The sequence below is a fragment of the Mya arenaria genome, chromosome 3, assembly GCF_026914265.1.
Source record: "Mya arenaria isolate MELC-2E11 chromosome 3, ASM2691426v1".
In the NCBI taxonomy this organism is placed as follows: Eukaryota; Metazoa; Mollusca; class Bivalvia; order Myida; family Myidae; genus Mya; species Mya arenaria.
The window spans coordinates 9,979,266-10,001,592 of NC_069124.1; the positions used below are offsets into that span (position 1 = coordinate 9,979,266).

The following is a 22,327-nucleotide window of genomic DNA, read 5'->3' on the forward strand; positions in this document are numbered from 1 at the left end:
TTGTCTGTTGGGTTATCATCAATGGACTGTCGCGTTTGCATCACCGTGTTGTCGCGTTATTATCTATAGACTGTTGCGTTATCATCAATAGACTGTCGGGTTACCATCATCGTACTGTCGCGTTATCATAAATGGGTTGTCTGGTTATCATCAATAGACTGTCGCGCTATTACCACGTATTGTCGCGTTATCATCAATGGACTGTCGCGTTATCATCAATGAAATGGCGGGTTATCATGGATGACCTGTCGCGCTATTATCACCGTATTGTCGCGTTATCATCAATGGACTGTCGCGTTATCATCAATGAAATGGCGGGTTATCATGGACGACCTGACGCGCTTTTATCACCGTATTGTCGCGTGTTCATCAATGGACTGTCGCGTTATCATCAATGAAATGTCGCGTTATCATCAATGAAATGGCGGGTTATCATGAATGACCGGTCGCGCTATTATCACCGTATTGTCGCGTTATCACCAATGGACTGTCGCGTTATCATCAACGAAATGGCGGGTTATCATCAATGGACTGGCGCGCATCATCATCTAATTGTCTCATAATCAACAATGGAATGTCGCGTTATAATCAATGGACTGTCGCGCTATCAGCAATGGACTGTCGCGTTATCATCAATGGTCTGTCGGGTTATCATCAATGGATTGTCGCGTTATCATCAGTGAACTGTCAGGTTATCATCAATGGACTGTCGCGTTATCATCAAAGGACTGTCGCGTTATCATCAATGGACTGTCGGGTTATCACCAATGGACTATCGCGTTGTCACCAATGGACTTTAGGGTTATCTTCATCGTTCTGTCGCGTTATCATCAATGAACTGTCGCGTTATCACCAATAAACTGTCGTGTTATCATTAATGGACTGTCGCATTATCATCAATGGACTGGCGGGTTATCATCAATGGACTGTCGCCTTATAATCAATGGACTGTCGCCTTATAATCAATGGACTGTCGCGTTATCATCAATGGACTGTCGCGGTATCATCAATGGTCTGACGGGTTATCATTATCGTTCTGTCGCATTGTCACCAATGGACTGTCTGGTCATCTTTATCGTTCTGCCGCGTTATCATCAAAGGACTGTCGCGTTATCATCAATGGACTTAAGTTAGCATCAATGAACTGGCGGGTTATAATCAAGAGACTGTCGCATTATAATCAATGGACTGTCGCGTTATAATCAATTGACTGTCACCTAATAATCAATGGACTGTCGCGTTATCATCAATGGACTGTCGCGTTCTCGTCAATGAACTGGCGGGTTATCATCAATGGACTGTCGCCATATAATCAATGGACTGTCGCCTTAAAATCAATGGACTGGCGCTCTTTCATCAATGGACTGTCGCGTTATCATCAATGGCCTGTCGGATTATCATCATCGTTCTGTCGCGTTGTCACCAATGAACTGTCGGGTTTCTTTCATCTTTCGGTCGCGTTATCATTAAAGGACTGTCGCGTTATCATCAATGGACTGTCGCGTTAGCATCAATGAGCTGTCGGGTTATCACCAATAGACTGTCGCGTTATCATCACCGTACAGTCGGGCTAGCATCAATAGACTGTCACCTAGTAATCAATGGACTGTTGCGTTATCATCAATGGACTGTCAGGTTATCAAAAATGGAATGTAGGGTTATCTTCAATGAACTGTCGCGTTATCATCAATTAACTGTCGCGTTATCATCAATTAACTGTCGTGTTGTCATCAGTGGACTGTCGCGTTCTCATCATTGGACTTTCGCGTTATTATCAATGGACTGTCAGATTATCATTAATGGACTATCGCGTTGCCACCAATGGACTGTCGCGTTGTCATCATCATTCTGTCGCGTTATCATCAATGGACTGTCGCGTTATCATCAATGAACTGGCGGGTTATCATCAATGGACTGTCGCCTTATAATTAATGTCGCCTTATAATCAATGGACTGTCGCCTTATAATCAATGGACTATCGCGCTATCATGAATTGACTGTCGGGTTATCATCAATGGTCTGTTGGGTTATCATCATCGTTCTGTAGCGTTATCATCATTTGGCTATCGGGTTGTCATCAATGAACTGTCGCGTTGTCATCAATGGACTGTGGGGTTACCGTCCTCGTTCTGTCGCGTTATCACCAATGGACTGTCGCGTTATCTTCAATTGACTGTCGGGTTATCACCAATGGACTGTCGCGTTATCATCACCGTACAGTCGGGTTAGCATCAATAGACTGTCGCGTTATCATTATTGGAATGACTCGTTATCATCAATGGATTGTTGCGTTAGCATCACCGTATTGTCGTGTTATCATCAATTCAATGACACGTTATCATCAATGGACTGTAGCGTTATCATCACCGTATTGTCGTGTTATCATCAATGGAATGACTCGTTGTCATCAATGGACTGTCGTGTTGTCATCACCGTATTGTCGTGTTATTATTTTCGCACTATTGCCTTCCAGTGCGCATCTCTTTGCTCAAAAGAAGAAGATATTCAAGTACATAAGTATAAATGGAAGAGTTTATACAAACTCATTTTGAAAGGCTATACGTACAAGGAAAAAACTGTTTTCTTAAAATCGGTTATGAGCTTGGGGAGATATAAGTTAAGTTTATTTCCGACAAACTCTGAATCCGATATTTTGTCACTTTGAGGGAATATTCTTCTATGCGCATGTTCATCAGAATGAAGATGATAACGCGGTAATGATGGCCCTAACGGAATTCCGTATGTGATATTGTTATTATTTCTACATGTGCTATGATTATTACTATTATGTCTAATTTTGTTGTATCTTTTAAAGTGTCACTAGACATTTTCATTTCAAGACATTTATTTATACAACGAACATAGTGATGAATGATGGTGTTGTTTAGTTTTATGTACAAAGATGACGTTTTTGCAAGATATTAAGTCCTGTTAACAGTTTCTTTTTTCAGGGCGCTTGATTTTGCTTACGATTATACTTATCTTCATCAGATAAGCTAACATTTTGTGTAAATATTTTGGAAACGGCGCAATAAAGTGAATAATTGAGCCGTCTTGGACACTTGCCCTGATGTATATACATTTAATTAAAGAACTTAATCACAATAAACACACACATAAATGCATTAAGCGTAGATGTACATTTTCGCTGATATCATGTTTTCCAATATTGATCGGGTTTTGAGAAATCCAACATATGATTTAGTTTTATATCGTGCAAATTTGTAACAAGCAGTTTGGCCTACGAATTTATAATAACATTCAATTAGGTGTTCTAATCCAACCGAGACCAATGGTATATTTTCATTTGATGTAGCGTGTGCATATAACATGGTCAAGAATGGCGTCGACAATATCAATACCGCACGCAAAAGCTTAATAAGGAATGCTTATAAAAAATCACTACTTACTTCGGAATCGGTTTTATTGCGAAACTTTAAGGCACCAAACTATACTAACAACAGGTTCTGATGTGTGTCTGAATTAAGGGCAGTAGATATGATTCTACACATTCTTCAGAACTTTTCTCATTTTTCCATCAATGCCAACACATGTTATCTGCCCCATGAACGTCACACATATTCAAATAGTATAATGAAAACCAGCACTCCGCATCTTCAACATTAGAAGCATAGAGTTGTTCCATGGTATTAATGTCGGATCCAAACCCGAGAGGCTCTGGGTTCGATTCCCAAGGGGTACTCTCTCATGGCCACGAAAAACAAATGCAGTACTGTTATTTGTAAAACAAAACCGAGGCGAACGTAAAGCTTTAAATATAAAGTTAAGTTTCAAAAATATTATTACCCTGAATTGTTTATTGCTTGGATTCAGGTAATAATATACTTATAGCATCTTCATTCGTGTGCCAAACGTAACCATACTAGTAAACAAGAACATAAACTGTAAAACAGGAAAATATCTTCTTCAAAATATGTTGCCCTGTCTGAATCATGCAAAGGGACATCATAGCGTATGGGTTTGAAGGCTTTTCGGTTTTGATTATTGTTCGTACGGGAAACAATGGTTTTCCTCCATTGAGTCGATGGCTGTATTTGTATCACCGTTTGTCTTTAAATCAAACACAACATTTTTGCATAACATGCATTTATTTCTTAATAACATCATGACGTTAAGATAATTATGATGTATATATTTCCAACAAGATGGCCGTGGATTGATATGCCGTACTGTTTACCATGTAAAAACACGAGCATCTATAAACCAGAATATGCATGTGGCATGCATATATGTAAGAATGATAAACCTTTTAATATTGTTTAAGGAATTAACCTCTTACGCTTGTAACAAGCATGATCTAAGCAAAACAGCGGACGTTTTGAAATAAATATCTTCTTGTTTTACTTTTTAAGACATTTCGTTGTCATTTTATCAAGTATTACGCTATGAACAATAGATTTCAAAGCAATGTGGAACAAAGATATACAAAGAAAAACATCTACTTTATTGTATATTAAGAATGGGGTTTGGATTATCAAACTGACAATTGTGATGTGTTGGATCAGGTTAACAAACATTCGAACAATTACTAGGCTCTAAAACCATCTATTTCATCTTTGAAAGATTGTTTTCGTCTAAATACATTTGTATTATGTTTAAACCAATCAAATGATGCAGCAGTTTGTAATTTCTGTGACGCTTGTTCATCATGAGAAAACCCAAGATCGTTCATAAGATTTTTCACGTATTCAAACGGTTTGTTGTTAATGTGGGAGTAGCCGCCCTGCCCCGGCCGCGCCCAACTCAAAACAACTCCCTCCCTGGCATGGCGAACGACATTATTAATGAAAACACTTTCAAATTTTTCAGGAATGTGTTCGGCTACTTCCAAACTCATTGCCCAATCATATACGGGTAGTCCATACTGCGGCAGAGTCAAATCAAGAAACTGCACGCGCCCTTGACTAGTGACGTCACAATATGGCGCACCATCATAGGCATCGTATCCTTTCACTTTTCCCGATTCTATGAGAAGTTGTTTATATCTCCCTGGGCCGTCGCCAAAACTTCCGACAAATTTACCTGGAATAAATCAAACAAAATATTCATTTCACTCGTGCAAACTAGAGAGAGGATTAAACGCTTGCATCAACATAAGCTACATTCAATATAACATAACTCCCTAACTACATGCATACATATAGTACCGCCGTTATAGAAGGTTTATTGTGCCCCTTTTTGAGGTGTGTGAAGTTGGCGCGCAGCTCATAGATCGTACATCAACATAAAATAATTAAATTGGTTGACCTGGATCGTTTGAGATACTGTTTCTGAAATCAAAGCTTTTTAAGTTACGAAGATAATTAATCAAATAAGTGATTTTATAGTCATTTAAAGCAACCTGTTTATCAACAATTATACACAGTATTTGTTGTAAAGAAATTGATAAAAAAGATATTTAAGCGTGCATGAAAGGCCCAATATTTTTTGTTATTATAAATTAGATTAACGTTCATTGTTTTTTTTTTCTTTTCAGGACTGCGATCTGAACAAACATTAACATCACTTTACGGTCAATGAACCCAACAGTTTTAATAGATATACCATAAACTTAGAACAGTGCAAATATGGACTAAGAAGTGCAACATATATATAGCAATGTCGTACACTATCAGATTAAAAGTCTTTCCTGATAATTAAAAATCGTTACAACAAGACGATGCTTATAATAACTACATGCATTAAGGAATGTATTGCGGGATTGGTGTCATTATAGGGGTTATAATGAACACAATTGGGCTGGTCAAAGTGTGTGAAGTCCGAAGGACTCCACGCGTACTTTGACCAACCAAATTGAAATCATATCCCCGATAATGACATCAATCCCGCAATTCATTACTTATAATAACACCAATAGTGCATTATTTCATTCAAGAGTTGTTAAAAAGATACTTTATTTCATTTAAGAAATCCTTTCAGTAATCCTTTCTTACCCATTCTGTAAATAGACCCGACAGTAACGGGAAACGTTTTATCAATGAGGTCACGATAACGCGGGAAAAGATCAACCACTTGAAATCACTTTTAAAAGTAAAATTGAAACACTTATGGCAAAATACATTTAACATATCGTAATTTAACACTTTCTTGATTGTTTATTTATATTTTACGGCACCTGCTGACACAATACAAACAATAACAAGATCAAAAACGTACATGTATATTGTAATGCGATGAATTGCGATTCGAACATATCCGAAGATGTTGCGTTCATCGATTGAAAAACGCAATTGCCGAAAGGCAGATCATTTAAGGAATGGAAGTTGAGGTGTAAATATTCATGTACGAACATTGTCGACTACGCTGAACAACTTAACACATTATAGCACGGTGTAGCAACATCTGTTGCCACAATCTTGCAATAAGATATTATAGTGGGCGATAAATATCACGTTGAATTGCGTTATGATTGTATCAATATAAAAGTACATATACTTCAGTACTCAGACCAAGGTGAAGCTCTAAGCAAATATATACAGGGTCCATAAGACCACATTTTGGCAGCCATAAGCCCATATAGATCAAAACAAACCCAGGCGAAGTTCTAAGTAATCATATACAGATCCTAACACAGTGACCATTAGACCACATGTTTGCAACTTCAGCGCACTTTTAGGGTCAAACAAACCTGGTGAAGCTATAAGTAAACATAAAAAATGCCCATTAGACCATATTTCGAGAACCGTACAATCCCTGTAGGATCCAACTAACCCAAGCACATAGGCAGGAATTAAATGTAGAAGAACTACAGAATGTTTTCATTATTTTATTTTTAAAATCGAATCGGAAATATTTTTTAAAAGGGAAGAGGGTGAGGTAACAAGTTTACTTTGTCGATCTACTATCTACGATCCAGGTCAACAATTCATTGTCGATCTACGATCTACGATCCAGGTCAACAATTCATTATCGATCTACGATCTACGATCCAGGTCAACAATTCATCACGATCTACGATCTACGATCCAGGGCGACCATTTTTTACGTTGATGTACGATCATAGTACGATCTACGAGCTACGCGCCAACTTCACAATTTGGTGATTTTCATTCATTTTACCATCTATTGCCATTATTTCCAGGCCACATTTACAGCATGCTTCGATTTTTCTTTCTTCAATACTGTTTTGAAATACATATAACCATATAACCATATAAATACAAGCAATGTATCGTGATTTTGTTTTTATTTTATGAAATCTTAATCTTTCTTATCAAATATAGTAAAACAATTTTGCTTCGCAAGTTGAATAAGGTTTATTAGTGTTTCATTCAGGTTTATACGCCAGTGCTTACACAGTTTATCAAATACTTGCTGAACTTGAGCTATTTGCTTTGCTTTCGTAAATTTTAATGTCCACTGCAGCTGGCTCGCACTCGGGCAACGCCCATTCGACGAGTGCACAGATAAGAGTGTTTGTCATGGAAGGCTTTTGGAGCAAAGTCCACAGGCAGACATCCCTGGTTAGAGCTATCCTGGTATTTTACCGTGCACCAGGGAATATCACTTTCACACGGGACCCCCGTTTAACGTCCCTCTCGGAAGACGATTAGTCTTTTTAAGTGGTGCAGCGGGGAATCGAACCTGCGAGCCTGGCCCCAATTTCTCGAAACTTCTTAAAGTAACACTCTTATTCAAAATCGATACATACAAATGTATAACAAACAAAAAATTTCAGTGATAAACCTAAATCTTCTTCCTAAATAATGCATTTATGGAAAGTATTAATTACAGACAACAAGATTGTAACCGTGTATTTAATAGCTGAAATAGTACACATATTAAATGATTGGTGAATGCTAAAATTACTGCGATCTAATATCGTCTCATAAGGTAGAAATATTGTGTATTCTGGACCTTTCTTTCAAATCAAACTCGGTATCTTTCATAACAACCATTGTTTTCGACATTTATTCATCCTTTTGTATGAATTGTGATAAATCTTATTTGGGAGTAAGAGAGCATCTTTAAGTCCCTTAAGACAGGATTAAGCTAAGCTCACTATTTTTGTTTTTGAACAATTTGCTCAATATTTACTTCTTATGAGTTTTTATACTAGGAATTATCTTTATGATGATCACAATAAACCATCTTTCACTGATCCAAACTGAATTTAAGTAAGCATTTTTGACAATTGATATAAGCTACTTAAGCCTGTTAAGCTTAAGAAGTTTCTAGAAATTGGGGCTAGGATGTCAGTTTTACCACTAGATCACGGATTCACCATGAGTTGTTAGCTTGGTTAAGTTATCGTTCAGTCAGTTAACCACACCAAGGAATTAACCACTTAAGTACAATCGACGGCTGGTTTTCTTCCGCTTGTATAAGTATTTCCTTGAAATGATCTTGGGTCTATAAAGACAACAACACTTCAGCCGATTGAAGTATTGTTCAACATTTAAAGTTATACTCTCATAAATTATAATTGATTCATCAGATATATAGATGTAATGAATCAACATAGATAGAGCATTAAATTTGCATATCAAATTTTGCACTTGTCAATTTCTCTAATCTCTAAATATTTTTGTTATCACCTGTGTGGTCCAGATATATTTACCTTCAGTACATTTCATGTAGACTAGCCTTTAACCTGTATTGATAAACGATGCAATCATTACAGATTCAACAATGTTTAAACAAGTTTTAGTAATAAGTAATGAACAAACAATTTATAGCCTAGATTTGCCCTAACCGAGAGCAACGGATTAAGATCGTAGCAATAGCGGCTTAAGTGGGGGGGGGGGTATGTCAAAGGTTTTCGCCCCTATGTTACGCCCCCTCTAACGTTTATTCCTAGATCCACGCCTGCGTAGGGTTTGCGGTACATTTGTGTCAATGAAAATTCATAATTATACTAATTGATTTGACTTTGAACATTCTAAATTGAAAGCACATAGTAGATGTAACCAGGTGTTTATTTATTGCTAGTGTGAGTGTTTCCCAGACGTGCTTGTTTAGTTATGTATCACTGTGTGGGAAAGGACACCGGATATAGCTCAAAAAGTGATAAGTAAACAGACAATTATGCAGTTGTTTTAATTTACCAGAGGTAAGATCTTGCTGTGTAAACGCATATCTACCGTATCCACAAATGAAACAAGTGTTTGAACTAATAACTGAATGCTAAATTTGGCCTATGGTATACTTTAAAGTGCTTACGATTTAGCAGATCTCGTAAAATGTTTCTACAAATCTAAGATGATCACCTCAAAACTTACTGAATTTCGACAAGTATTGTTTTTTTAGGAAATATATCAAATAAAAAAAAAAATCTGAATCGAAGTAAGAAATGGCAATGTAACTTTTAAACTGTTAAAGATATGCCCTTAGAAATGAACACAGTACTGTACTGGGGATAGCCGTATTATGTACTGGGGATAGTTTCAAATGTGTGTCCTGGTGATAACATGTAAAATGGGACAAATATTGATAGTAGCGCTGTTGATATACACTATACATGTATATGTCTATTTCGAACTTTCAAATAATCTGCAAAAAGTGAGAGTGCAATATGATAAGAAATTATTGAGCAAACTTAAGTTTACAATGAGTTTGATCCGTGCTCTCCTAAATGAACGTATATATGCAAGCTGCGTAAATATCAGGGTTGGTCACAATACATTCTTTCTCACTGAAGTGAACGAGCAGAGACCATTATTCTGTTCTAAGTAATACCAACATCGACCCAAGCTTAGAAAAAAGCTTTACGTGTTCCAAATTTGATCACAATATCTCATTCCCTACTGGTGACTTTCTGTTTGCAAAAACGTACCTACCTGATTTACAAAGCAATATTATATATACATATATATATAGCAAACACCACATAAATTCTACCGCCATATGTTTTGTGTTACTCAATAGATCAGATTACCGGCGTATTTAAAATATTTAGATATTGATGCTTGTGAAAAACACAACATGGTTGACTAATATATATGAATGAAACAGTTTTAAGTGCATACAGATACAAAGAACAACAACATGTTTTTGCTCTCATCCCTCGATATGGACAACATCGAACAATTTCCCTCAAGCTCGCGTATAGATAAATAGCTGTAATCATTATCACAATCTCGTTTTTCTAAATACATCGTTACTATCCTCAGTCCACTTAATAGCTATCCCCTGTGCAGTTATTAATTTGCTTCATCTACCCCCAGTACACTGCCAGGGCATCAAAAGGTATGAATATCTCCGTAACAACAAAATATATCATATTAATATTTTACACATTACTAGATTATGTAATTACAATGAAATCGCTCGATTCAGTTTTATTTTCTTTTTTTCAATTTGTTGATTTATGTTTAAAATCGTACCGTAAGAATGAACATTTGTGAGCAATCATGCAACTTTCGGCGAGAATTGGGCTATTATACAAAAGAGGAGACACATTTCCATCATAGTCGTATATTGCACAGTATCAAGTAATTCAAAACTCTTCAATTTTGTTAAATATATCACCATAAATACAAAAAAAAATGATAGAAAAATGTCCATGTGTCAAAATCAAACGCTTATCGATTGATCACTTTTTGAGCTATATCCGGTGTCCGTTCCCACACAATGTGTATGATTGGCTTCAGTGCGATTAAGTTTAAATTACAATGAATCGTGCCGTGGCAGTGAACACTTTTTACCAACAAATCTGTCGTATTCACGGTCAATGTACACCCTATTGAATCCGTTGTCCCATTTTCTTTCTTCCTCATGTTACTTTTCATTTGCTTCTCGTAAGAGACAGTTCATAAATATAAACGTTCTACTCTGACAAAATATAATTACAAAAAAGCTGGCCTGATAGGGGTCTTAACCTTTTCAGTTGTCTTGTGTCTATTTTGCATGTAGTTTGTAATTTTGTATTAATGTTGTTGTGTGTTTGTTTATTTTTGTCTGTTAAATCTTCTTAAATACTCTATGTTATAGGTGTTTCATATACTATATTTTGCCCCCCCCCCCCCCACAACACAAGACTACATTTCGCGTAAAATCGTGCCAACGGGAGTGGTGCATATAATTTTGAAATAACTTGTTTCACAGTCGTTATAAAATAAATATGTTTGAACTAAACTACTATAATTTATAAATATCTAACCCGAAAAGGTTTCTGTAGATAGTCCCACTAGGTTACATAGAGATTAAGGAATTTTTACCCTGGCCGTTCAAAAACACACTTCAATATGAATGTTAGTGCACTCAATCATCAAGATGATATTTACAAAGGGTATTATAGGTACCGCATAGTGCTGACATATAACTGATTCATAATTTGCAATTCAATGCGCTTTGTTTGATGTTTTTTTTACGAAGATTAAAATGTGTATTTTTTGTGTCAAAAGATTATCTGTGAATGATTAAATTTGTCGTTCAAATAAGACGATTTGTTAGCAAATATAAGCCTAGGAGCCGAACGATTGCTACGATAATTATTAATTAAGAATAAAAAACCAAACATGAAAAGATAAATTATTTGGACAGCATGAAAAATTAAGACGCCTAAAAAGAAATACGAAAACTTTCAACTTCAATTCTATCGTCCGTATAATGGTCAGGAAAAAAAACAACAGAAATTGACTGGGGGAAGTTAGGAAAGCCAGTATAATACTATAAATGCATAACCTCACCTTACAAATATCGCCTTGAACAAACACATAAATCTTATCAGGCATAAAGTCAAAGGTCTGTTAATGTTAATCAGCCTTTCCTGATAGAGTACTTTTATTACCAATGTTTAATACGAAACCAAGCAATCGATTTAATTATCAAGTGTTTACCCGTTTTGCTCCAGTATATTGTCTTACGATACCCGCTATCGCTTTTATAGACCCATGTTTGATTAACATTTTCCAAACTGATTTAAAATTCAAGATTCAAACATGACAGTTTTGTGTGTACTTTGATTTAGGGATGTCAGCGCTGGCTATTTATGTTGTGTACATAACCAGTCACAAAAATACTCCACTGTTTTATTTGATTTACATAAATTTATATTGAAATATATAAATAGGCGAAGCGATATTTCCAAAAAGGTATTTTATATTCGAAGTCGTTCATAAAAAGTAGTAATTATAAATGATGTTGGCACTGTAAAACACTAAATATTGTTCTGTTCGAATCTAGAACCACTACAGCTTCTGACGCGCACTTATAAAACATAATTATACATGTACATACAGGACAAAGCGAAGACTGTGAATATCGAATATTGATACAGTGTAGACTTCAGGGACGATCCTAACAACCACAACTACGAGTTATGTGTTTGTCAAGGTACATAGGTCAAAGCTCAACATAGTCTTATCGAAACACACAACTCCACAAGACTGCTAACACAGAATGCATACATACAGGGGATACTATGACATGGCACTCCTTTGACATCATATATCACATCGTGTATACACCGTACAAGACGTGATACAGGGTCTTCAGAAAAGCGTCATATCGTAATATCCTCTTTATTATAAAAATGTTTCTCCAATGATTATTTCTAAAGATAAACGCACCACTTTTAGCTTAAAACAACGAACTCTTACATGGAAAGTTCATGTCGGAAATGACGTCATAAATTAATCGAATTAAAGATTTAGTGCATTTTCCTGAATAAAGATATAAATAAGCAATTTAATACATTCGAAATCATTTCTTTAGGAAAGACGGTACGTTCCTGATTTTTTTTGCTGAATAGTAAGTTTATACAGTATAAAATTAACATCAGTCTATAGAAAGTCGTACCCAACACATGCTACTTTTCTGATAGGCAATTTGAACACGCCAGTAGTAAGCTGTTAATTTTTCAATACAGTGTGCTTTATTTTTACTGTTGGATATAGACAAGGGAATGTATACTATAATAAATGGATGTATCATTATCAGTATGTTATGGGGGTTATACACACCAGTAAACAATTCGATCAAAGCGGCCACCAGATTATTGTCAGTCATGTGATGTCCGCTGTCCTCTTTGCTGGCTTTCTCGCACCAACCGCCGGTCTCACTTGTTGCTGCCCCTTTGTCCCCGAGTTTCTAAAATATGATATTTAAAAGGTGGTTAATTTAAGGACATCGAATGTCATAATAACTGAGTTGTGCGATGTAAGCTAGACATGCGACATTGGACATTGGACATTAAAAAATGAAAGTCGTGCTGGCACGACATTGGATATCAAAAATGAAAGTCGTGCCAATGACCAATGCCGTGCTGTTATAACATTTATTTTTTAATGTCCAATGTCGTGGTGGTATAACATTCATTTTTGAATTTCCAATGTCCATTGTTGTGCTGGTATAACATTGGTTTTTGGATGTACAATGTCCAATGTCGTGCTGGTATTACATTCATTTTTCAAAGTCCAATGCCGTGCTGGTATAACACTCATTTTTCAATGTCCAATGTCGTGCTGGTATACCATATTTTTTTTCAATGTCCAATGTCGTGCTGGTATAACATTTATTTTTCAATGTCCAATGTCGTGCTGGTATTACATTAATTTTTCAATGACTAATGTCGTGCTGGTATTACATTCATTTTTGAATTTCCAATGTCCATTGTTGTGCTGGTATAACATTGGTTTTTGGGTGTACAATGTCCAATGTCGTGCTGGTATTACATTCATTTTTCAAAGTCCAATGCCGTGCTGGTATAACACTCATTTTTCAATGTCCAATGTCGTGCTGGTATACCATATTTTTTTTCAATGTCCAATGTCGTGCTGGTATAACATTTATTTTTCAATGTCCAATGTCGTGCTGGTATTACATTAATTTTTCAATGACTAATGTCGTGCTGGTATTACATTCATTTTTTCAATGTCCAATGTCGTGCTGGTATAACACTCATTTTTCAATGTCCAATGCCGTGCTGGTATAACACTTATTTTTCAATGTCCAATGTCGTGCTGGTATACCATTTTTTTTTTCAATGTCCAATGTCGTGCTGGTATAACATTTATTTTTCAATGTCCAATGTCGTGCTGGTATTACATTAATTTTTCAATGACTAATGTCGTGCTGGTATTACATTCATTTTTTCAATGTCCAATGTCGTGCTGGTATAACACTCATTTTTCAATGTCCAATGTCGTGCTGGTATAACACTTATTTTTCAATGTCCAATGTCGTGCTGGTATAACATTTATTTTTCAATGTCCAATGTCGTGCTGGTATTACATTCATTTTTCAATGTCCAAAGTCTAAAGTTCTGCTGGCACGACATTCATTTTTAAAAATCCAATGTCTAAAGTTGTGTTGTGTAATAATGAGTTTTGAAAAACAGGTATTCTTAAAGTAAGTATAAGCCGACGGCAGAGATACAAACCGAAGAACAATTAGACTTAAGTTAGTGACGACCTATAAACCGCCAACATTCATAATATTAAGGTAGTATATAAATAACCGCTGCTTGTAAATAATAGTTTCATCAAGTCAAACACAATATCAAGGGCTCTGTTTAAAAACTCAGAGCTAAGACCTAACTAACACTTATCGAGGGACAAACAACATACAAACAACACAGTTAAAACACACATGCTTTAAAATACACTCATCAATAAATATGGGGCTGAACGCTTTAAAATATACTCATCAATAAATATGGGGCTGAACGCTTTAAAATACACCCATCAATAAATATGGGGCTGAACGCTTTAAAATACACCCATCAATAAATATGGGGCTGAACGCTTTTATATACACCCATCAATACATATGGGGCTGAACGCTTTAAAATACACTCATCAATAAATATGGGGCTGAACGCTTTTATATACACCCATCAATAAATATAGGGCTGAACGCTTTAAAATACACCCATCAATAAATATGGGGCTGAACGCCTTTATATACACCCATCAATAAATATGGGGTTGAACGCTTTAAAATACACCCATCAATAAATATGGGGCTGAACGCTTTTATATACACCCATCAATAAATATGAGGCTGAACGCTTTGAAACAAATCCATCAATAAATATGGGGCTGAACGCTTTAAAATACACCCATCCATAAATATGGGGCTGAACGCTTTACAATACACCTATCAATACATATGGAGCTGAGCGCCTTGAAATCAGAAACTAGTAAAAAGGAACAAACATGATAAATAAGAAGATTTTAAGAAGGAAAAACAAAAAGTTATTTTGAAATCAGTACCTCACATTCCAATCGTCCTATTTTTTGTTGTTTCATATTTAACATTTTTGACGCATTATTCCTTTGTTCTATAACAGCAAGCAACGTTTGAGTATGAAATCCTTGTGTGTTTGGAATAGCATCCTCCCGAACTGTGACTATATTAGGCTCTGAAGAGTCGGTGAATATTTTCACAACTAATAGAAACACACAACATGCGCCAACAGCAGCGATTATGTTTGTTTTACTGGTCATCTTACTGCATTTAGTCCTTAAATGCTTTGAAAACTATTTAACTTACTAAATAATTATCAATATATTTCTTGTTTATCAATCTGTCTCAAAAGTGCGTCAACATATGCGACGATAACACTGCTTGGCTGTCCTATGAAGCTATGAAGATAATGGTTCGAAAGCGACGATTATTGGATTTCAAATATTTATGCTTTTGCAAACAGCAACATTGAAATGAATATCCATGTCGTTGTAATCATTTCACAGTTCCATCAAAAATGCATAAAGGCATTAGGCCATTGGCCGTGAATAAAGGATATATTTACATATAACACACGCGTATAAATCATATGATAAAAGTGATGTTCGTAAGGAAATTAAATACTATTCGATTAGACACATGTTCCTTATTTAAAGTTACAATTTCAACGTTGGTGCATGTCATTGAACTCAAGTATTAGCTAATTAAAGTTGTCGCTTTCTAATCTTTAACTAATTAAAATATTTCCGACGGTTTGTATAATAAAGGGACCCGCTCGTGTTTTATAAAGTAGATTTTTTATCACGAAGTGTTGCAGATCATGAGGTATTAAAACGTCGCTTTTCTTTTCTTTTTTGGCTATACCGGCGTGAGTTCGCACTAATACCAACATATTTTTCATACTTTAAATTGTATACTTTTCGATTTTAGTATCAATATTAATATAATAATAATATTAGTGTTTTCATATGCGTTTTCGTGAACAAAAAAATCTTGGTCCAACGACATAAGCGAGTCGCTTTAAGACCTGTTTTATTACCACGACCAAGTAAGTGATACAAGAAGCCAAGGTCTCTTTATAAGGAAGCTTGTTAACGTTTGATAACAAACAGTTAATTGCTGGCCACTTGAGATGCTTGCTAAATGTCTTGTTTAAATAGACTTGATGTTTCATGAAGAAAATCATCGTTATCCTTGTTTACAAGTTTACAAGTTTATTGGTAGAACATACATACATGTGATACAAGGTTATACAACAGTGTACTAATAACCACAATAACCAGGCTGTGGGTTGTTACTATCAGAAGGAAGAAATAATGCGGAAAAGTGGCTACACACTTATAAAAAAGGAAAATACATGCTTCTATGATTATCTAGCGTTTTAAAGAGACAAGTGACCTCCTTTCACAATGTTTGAACAATGAAAAGCAAAACCATGTTGCTGCGTTTACTTAACAGAATGGGATATTTAATGCATAAATACTTGATGATTAAATGTTTTTATTTTTTTTTTTTTCATATTAGGGACAAACGACATGTTTAAAAATATAAATTAAGTAATCAGTCCAACTTTACATCTTAGTATAAGGAATCAAATAGTTAAACGCCAACAAAATTATATTGTCATTGGGGTAGGATAAAACAAACTTCTAAGATTTTGAATAATCGGGAACAAACCGGAGTAGAACAGAACATTTTTGTGTTCGTTCTTCTGATACAAGTGATAAGACTTGTACAACTTGCATAGTTAGTGTACTATGTTCATGTATCATGTCAACATAACCATGAATCTGGATAACCTGTCTTCCGGTTTCCTAAATTCGATATGTGTCAAAGCGAATAATTTAAGCTTGAAAAAATAGTGATGAAGCATTAGTACGCCAGTCAAATAACTTTGATTTCTTTACCAGAGCATACACTAATCCTGTAAATAATAGAAGAATTGTGAGTAATAAACATCCTTACATGCCAAAGATGTGTTTTGTAAGATGTAAGATTCCCTTTTTGTTCTGTTTCATCCGTTATTGAACGGTACTGATTTCGTGTGCGCACTGCAGTTGAAAGTCAAAGCGAAAGTAAAATGTGTTTCTGCAAACAGTGATTAACTTTTGGTATTTAATTAAAAATAATTTTACTTGTTGGAAAGTGCTACTATCTACCGACATATTTTTATCAACTAATTGTTTATAACCAGGATTTTGATATATAAGGAGACGTAAATGCCCGCGATTGTTCGAGGACTCATACTGTCCGAGAGCTACTTGCCTTCAGGTACATCCAGCGATTGTTCGAGGACTCATACTTTCCGAGAGCTACTTGCCTTCAGGTACATCCAGCGATTGTTCTAGGACTCATACTGTCCGAGAGCTACTTGCCTTCAGGTACATCCAACGATTGTTCTAGGACTCATACTGTCCGAGAGCTACTTGCCTTCAGGTACATCCAGCGATTGTTCTAGGACTCATACTGTCCGAGAGCTACTTGCCTTCAGGTACATCCAACGATTGTTCTAGGACTCATACTGTCCGAGAGCTACTTGCCTTCAGGTACATCCAACGATTGTTCTAGGACTCATACTGTCCGAGAGCTACTTGCCTTCAGGTACATCCAGCGATTGTTCTAGGACTCATACTGTCCGAGAGCTACTTGCCTTCAGGTACATCCAACAATTGTTCGAGGACTCATACTGTCCGAGAGCTACTTGCCTTCAGGTACATCCAGCGATTGTTCTAGGACTCATACTGTCCGAGTACTACTTGCCTTCAGGTACATCCAGCGATTGTTCGAGGACTCATACTGTCCGAGAGCTACTTGCCTTCAGGTACATCCAGCGATTGTTCGAGGACTCATACTGTCCGAGAGCTACTTGCCTTCAGGTACATCCAGCGATTGTTCGAGGACTCATACTGTCCGAGAGCTACTTGCCTTCAGGTACATCCAGCGATTGTTCGAGGACTCATACTGTCCGAGAGCTACTTGCCTTCAGGTACATCCAGCGATTGTTCGAGGACTCATACTGTCCGAGAGCTACTTGCCTTCAGGTACATCCAGCGATTGTTCGAGGACTCATACTCTCCGAGAGCTACTTGCCTTCAGGAACATCCAGCGATTGTTCGAGGACTCATACTGTCCGAGAGCTACTTGCCTTCAGGTACATCCAGCGATTGTTCGAGGACTCATACTGTCCGAGAGCTACTTGCCTTCAGGTACATTCAGCGATTGTTCGAGGACTCATACTGTCCGAGAGCTACTTGCCTTCAGGTACATCCAGCGATTGTTCGAGGACTCATACTGTCCGAGAGCTACTTGCCTTCGGGTACATCCAGCGATTGTTCGAGGACTCATACTGTCCGAGAGCTACTTGCCTTCGGGTACATCCAGCGATTGTTCGAGGACTCATACTGTCCGAGAGCTACTTGCCTTCAGGAACATCCAGCGATTGTTCGAGGACTCATACTGTCCGAGAGCTTCTTGCCTTCAGGTACATCCAGCGATTGTTCGAGGACTCATACTATCCGAGAGCTACTTGCCTTCAGGTACGTCCAGCGATTGTTCTAGGACTCATACTGTCCGAGAGCTACTTGCCTTCAGGTACATCCAGCGATTTTTCGAGGACTCATACTGTCCGAGAGTTACTTGCCTTCAGGTACATCCAGCGATTGTTCTAGGACTCACACTGTCCGAGAGCTACTTGCCTTCAGGTACATCCAGCGATTGCTCTAGGACTCACACTGTCCGAGAGCTACTTGCATTCAGGTACATCCAGCGATTGTTCGAGGACTCACACTGTCCGAGAGCTACTTGCCTTCAGGTACATCCAGCGATTGTTCGAGGACTCATACTGTCCGAGAGCTACTTGCCTTCAGGTACATCCAGCGATTGTTCGAGGACTCATACTGTCCGAGAGTTACTTGCCTTCAGGTACATCCAGCGATTGTTCGAGGACTCATACTGTCCGAGAGCTACTTGCCTTCAGGTACATCCAGCGATTGTTCGAGGACTCATACTGTCCGAGAGCTACTTGCCTTCAGGTACATCCAGCGATTGTTCGAGGACTCATACTGTCCGAGAGCTACTTGCCTTCAGGTACATCCAGCGATTGTTCGAGGACTCATACTGTCCGAGAGCTACTTGCCTTCAGGTACATCCAGCGATTGTTCGAGAACTCATACTGTCCGAGAGCTACTTGCCTTCAGGTACATCCAGCGATTGTTCGAGAACTCATACTGTCCGAGAGCTACTTGCCTTCAGGTACATCCAGCGATTGTTCTAGGACTCATACTGTCCGAGAGCTACTTGCCTTCAGGTACATCCAGCGATTGTTCGAGGACTCATACTGTCCGAGAGCTACTTGCCTTCAGGTACATCCAGCGATTGTTCGAGGACTCATACTGTCCGAGAGCTACTTGCCTTCAGGTACATCCAGCGATTGTTCGAGGACTCATACTGTCCGAGAGCTACTTGCCTTCAGGTACGTCCAGCGATTGTTCGAGGACTCATACTATCCGAGAGCTACTTGCCTTCAGGTACGTCCAGCGATTGTTCTAGGACTCATACTGTCCGAGAGCTACTTGCCTTCAGGTACATCCAGCGATTTTTCGAGGACTCATACTGTCCGAGAGCTACTTGCCTTCAGGTACATCCAGCGATTGCTCTAGGACTCACACTGTCCGAGAGCTACTTGCCTTCAGGTACATCCAGCGATTGCTCTAGGACTCACACTGTCCGAGAGCTACTTGCCTTCAGGTACATCCAGCGATTGTTCGAGGACTCATACTGTCCGAGAGCTACTTGCCTTCAGGTACATCCAGCGATTGTTCGAGGACTCATACTGTCCGAGTACTACTTGCCTTCAGGTACATCCAGCGATTGTTCTAGGACTCATACTGTCCGAGAGCTACTTGCCTTCAGGTACATCCAGCGATTGTTCGAGGACTCATACTGTCCGAGAGCTACTTGCCTTCAGGTACATCCAGCGATTGTTCGAGGACTCATACTGTCCGAGAGCTACTTGCCTTCAGGTACATCCAGCGATTGTTCGAGGACTCATACTGTCCGAGAGCTACTTGCCTTCAGGTACATCCAGCGATTGTTCTAGGACTCATACTATCCGAGAGCTACTTGCCTTCAGGTACATCCAGCGTATATACACAGCAAAAGTCATTCATAACATTTTCTATGTTTAAAATACCCTAAATCTTTTACATTCATTAATTAAGAGTGTTAGAATGTTCTTACAAAAAAATAAAATGGCTATGCGATTGCGTCGCATCGAACCATTTGTTTGTGTAAGTACATACTTACAACCTTGAACCATTACTTATGTATGCACTTTAACAATTTATATCGAAGCGCGTAAAGTGTTGATGTACGTGAAGTTAGCGGCCTAGCGACCTAGCGGCCTAGCGGCGTGAAGTTAGCGGCCTAGCGGCGTGAGGTTAGCGGCCTAGCGGCCTAGCTGCGTGAAGTTGGCGGCCTGGCGGCCTAATTTTTTTCTCTATATTCAAGCAATTCTTAATGCGTTTTTTATTTTTAAAAACAATGATAAATCAAAGTTTTTTATTCATACAGTTACATAGCGGCCTTAAATTGTTTTCTATTCAGAACATTTTTCTTTACCTTTTATTCTAAAACAATTTTAAATTAACTGCTTCATGCACAAATTATCACTCTGAAGCGTTTTTCAACTTTTTTTCAAAAAAGTCGATCAAGCGCTTCAGCGGCCTAGCGGTGTGAAATTAGCGGCCTGGCGGCAAAGCGGCCTAAAATGGTTTCCTATTTCAAAGCATGTAAACATGCATTTTCTTCTAAAACAATGACATATTAACTGTTTGAATGCACAAATTAACACTTTGAAGCTGTTAGCGATAATCAACATATTTTTTCAAAGAGGTCGATTAAGCAGTCAGCTATTTCAAAGCATTAAACATGCCTGATCTTCTAAAACAATCATATGTTTACTGTTTTTATGCACAAATTATCACTCTGAAGCGTTTTTCAACTTTTTTTCAAAAAAGTCGATCGAGCACTAACGCATTAACACTTGCTTGGAAATAGAAAACATAATTAGGCCGCCAGGCCGCTAGGCCGCCAACTTCACGCCGCTAGGCCGCCAGGCCGCTAGGCCGCTAACTTCACGCCGCTAGGCCGCTAACTTCACGCCGCTGGACCGCTAGGCCGCAAACTTCATGCACATAAAGTGTTGACAGGCTTTTGACCTGCTATTATTTGTGAGTATAGTTGTATGACTTACGTATGACAACCGTATGACTAACGAATGATTAACGTATGACTAACGTGTGACTAACGCATGACTAACGAATGACTAACGAGTGAATAGTGCATGACTAACGTATGACTAGTGTGTGAAAAACACATGACTAGCTTGTGACTCACTCACGACTGACGCATAACAAGCGTATGACTAACGCATGAATAACGTATGACTAACGCATTACTAGCCTGAAACTAACGTCTGACTAGCGTGAGACTGACGCATTACTAGCTTGTGACTGACGCATTACTAGCTTGTGACTGACGCATTACTAGCGTAAGACTAACGTCTGACTAATGAATGACGAACGTATGACTGACGCATGACTAGCATGTGATTGACGCATGACTAGCGTATGAGTGACGTATGATTGACGCATGACTAGCGTATGAATAACGTATGACTAACAAATAACTAGCATGAAACTAACGTATGATTAACGCATGACTAGCGTGAGACTGATGCATAACTAGCGTGTGACTGACGCATGACAAGCGTATGACTAATACATGACTAACGTATGACTGACTTATGACTAGCATGTGACTGGCGCATGACTAGCGTATGACTAACGCATGACTAACGTTTGTCAAGCGTGTGACTGACACATGATTAGCGTATGTCTAACATATGACTAACGCATGACTAACATGTAACTGACGCATGACTAGCGTATGACTAACGCATGACTACCGTGTGACTAACGTATGACTAACGCATGAGTAACGCATGAGTAACGCATGAGTAACGTATGAATAGCGTGTCATTGACGCACGACTAGTGTATGAATAACGCATGACTAACGTATGGCTTACGCATGACTTACGCATGATTATCGCGCGACTAACGCATGATTAAAGTGTGACTGACGCTTGACTGGCATGAGGAGCGTGTACCAGT

General features: G+C 37.9%; 1 protein-coding gene across 2 annotated transcripts; it reads right to left on the reverse strand.

The window, feature by feature from the left end:
- Positions 1-3,068: 3,068 nt before the first annotated feature.
- On the reverse strand, positions 3,069-20,434 carry LOC128228396 (uncharacterized). Of its 2 annotated transcripts, none has more exons than XM_052939696.1 (3): positions 20,279-20,434; positions 12,927-13,053; positions 3,069-5,043 (listed from the first exon to the last, which is right to left on the reverse strand). In XM_052939696.1, exons 1-3 carry the CDS (start codon positions 20,315-20,317, stop codon positions 4,550-4,552), a joined length of 660 nt encoding a protein of 219 aa, XP_052795656.1. In that variant the 5' UTR covers positions 20,318-20,434; the 3' UTR covers positions 3,069-4,549. The 2 variants fall into 2 exon arrangements, with proteins under 2 accessions (XP_052795656.1, XP_052795655.1); XM_052939695.1 differs by lacking the exon at positions 20,279-20,434 and adding an exon at positions 15,180-15,816.
- Between the last annotated feature and the right edge of the window lie 1,893 nt (positions 20,435-22,327).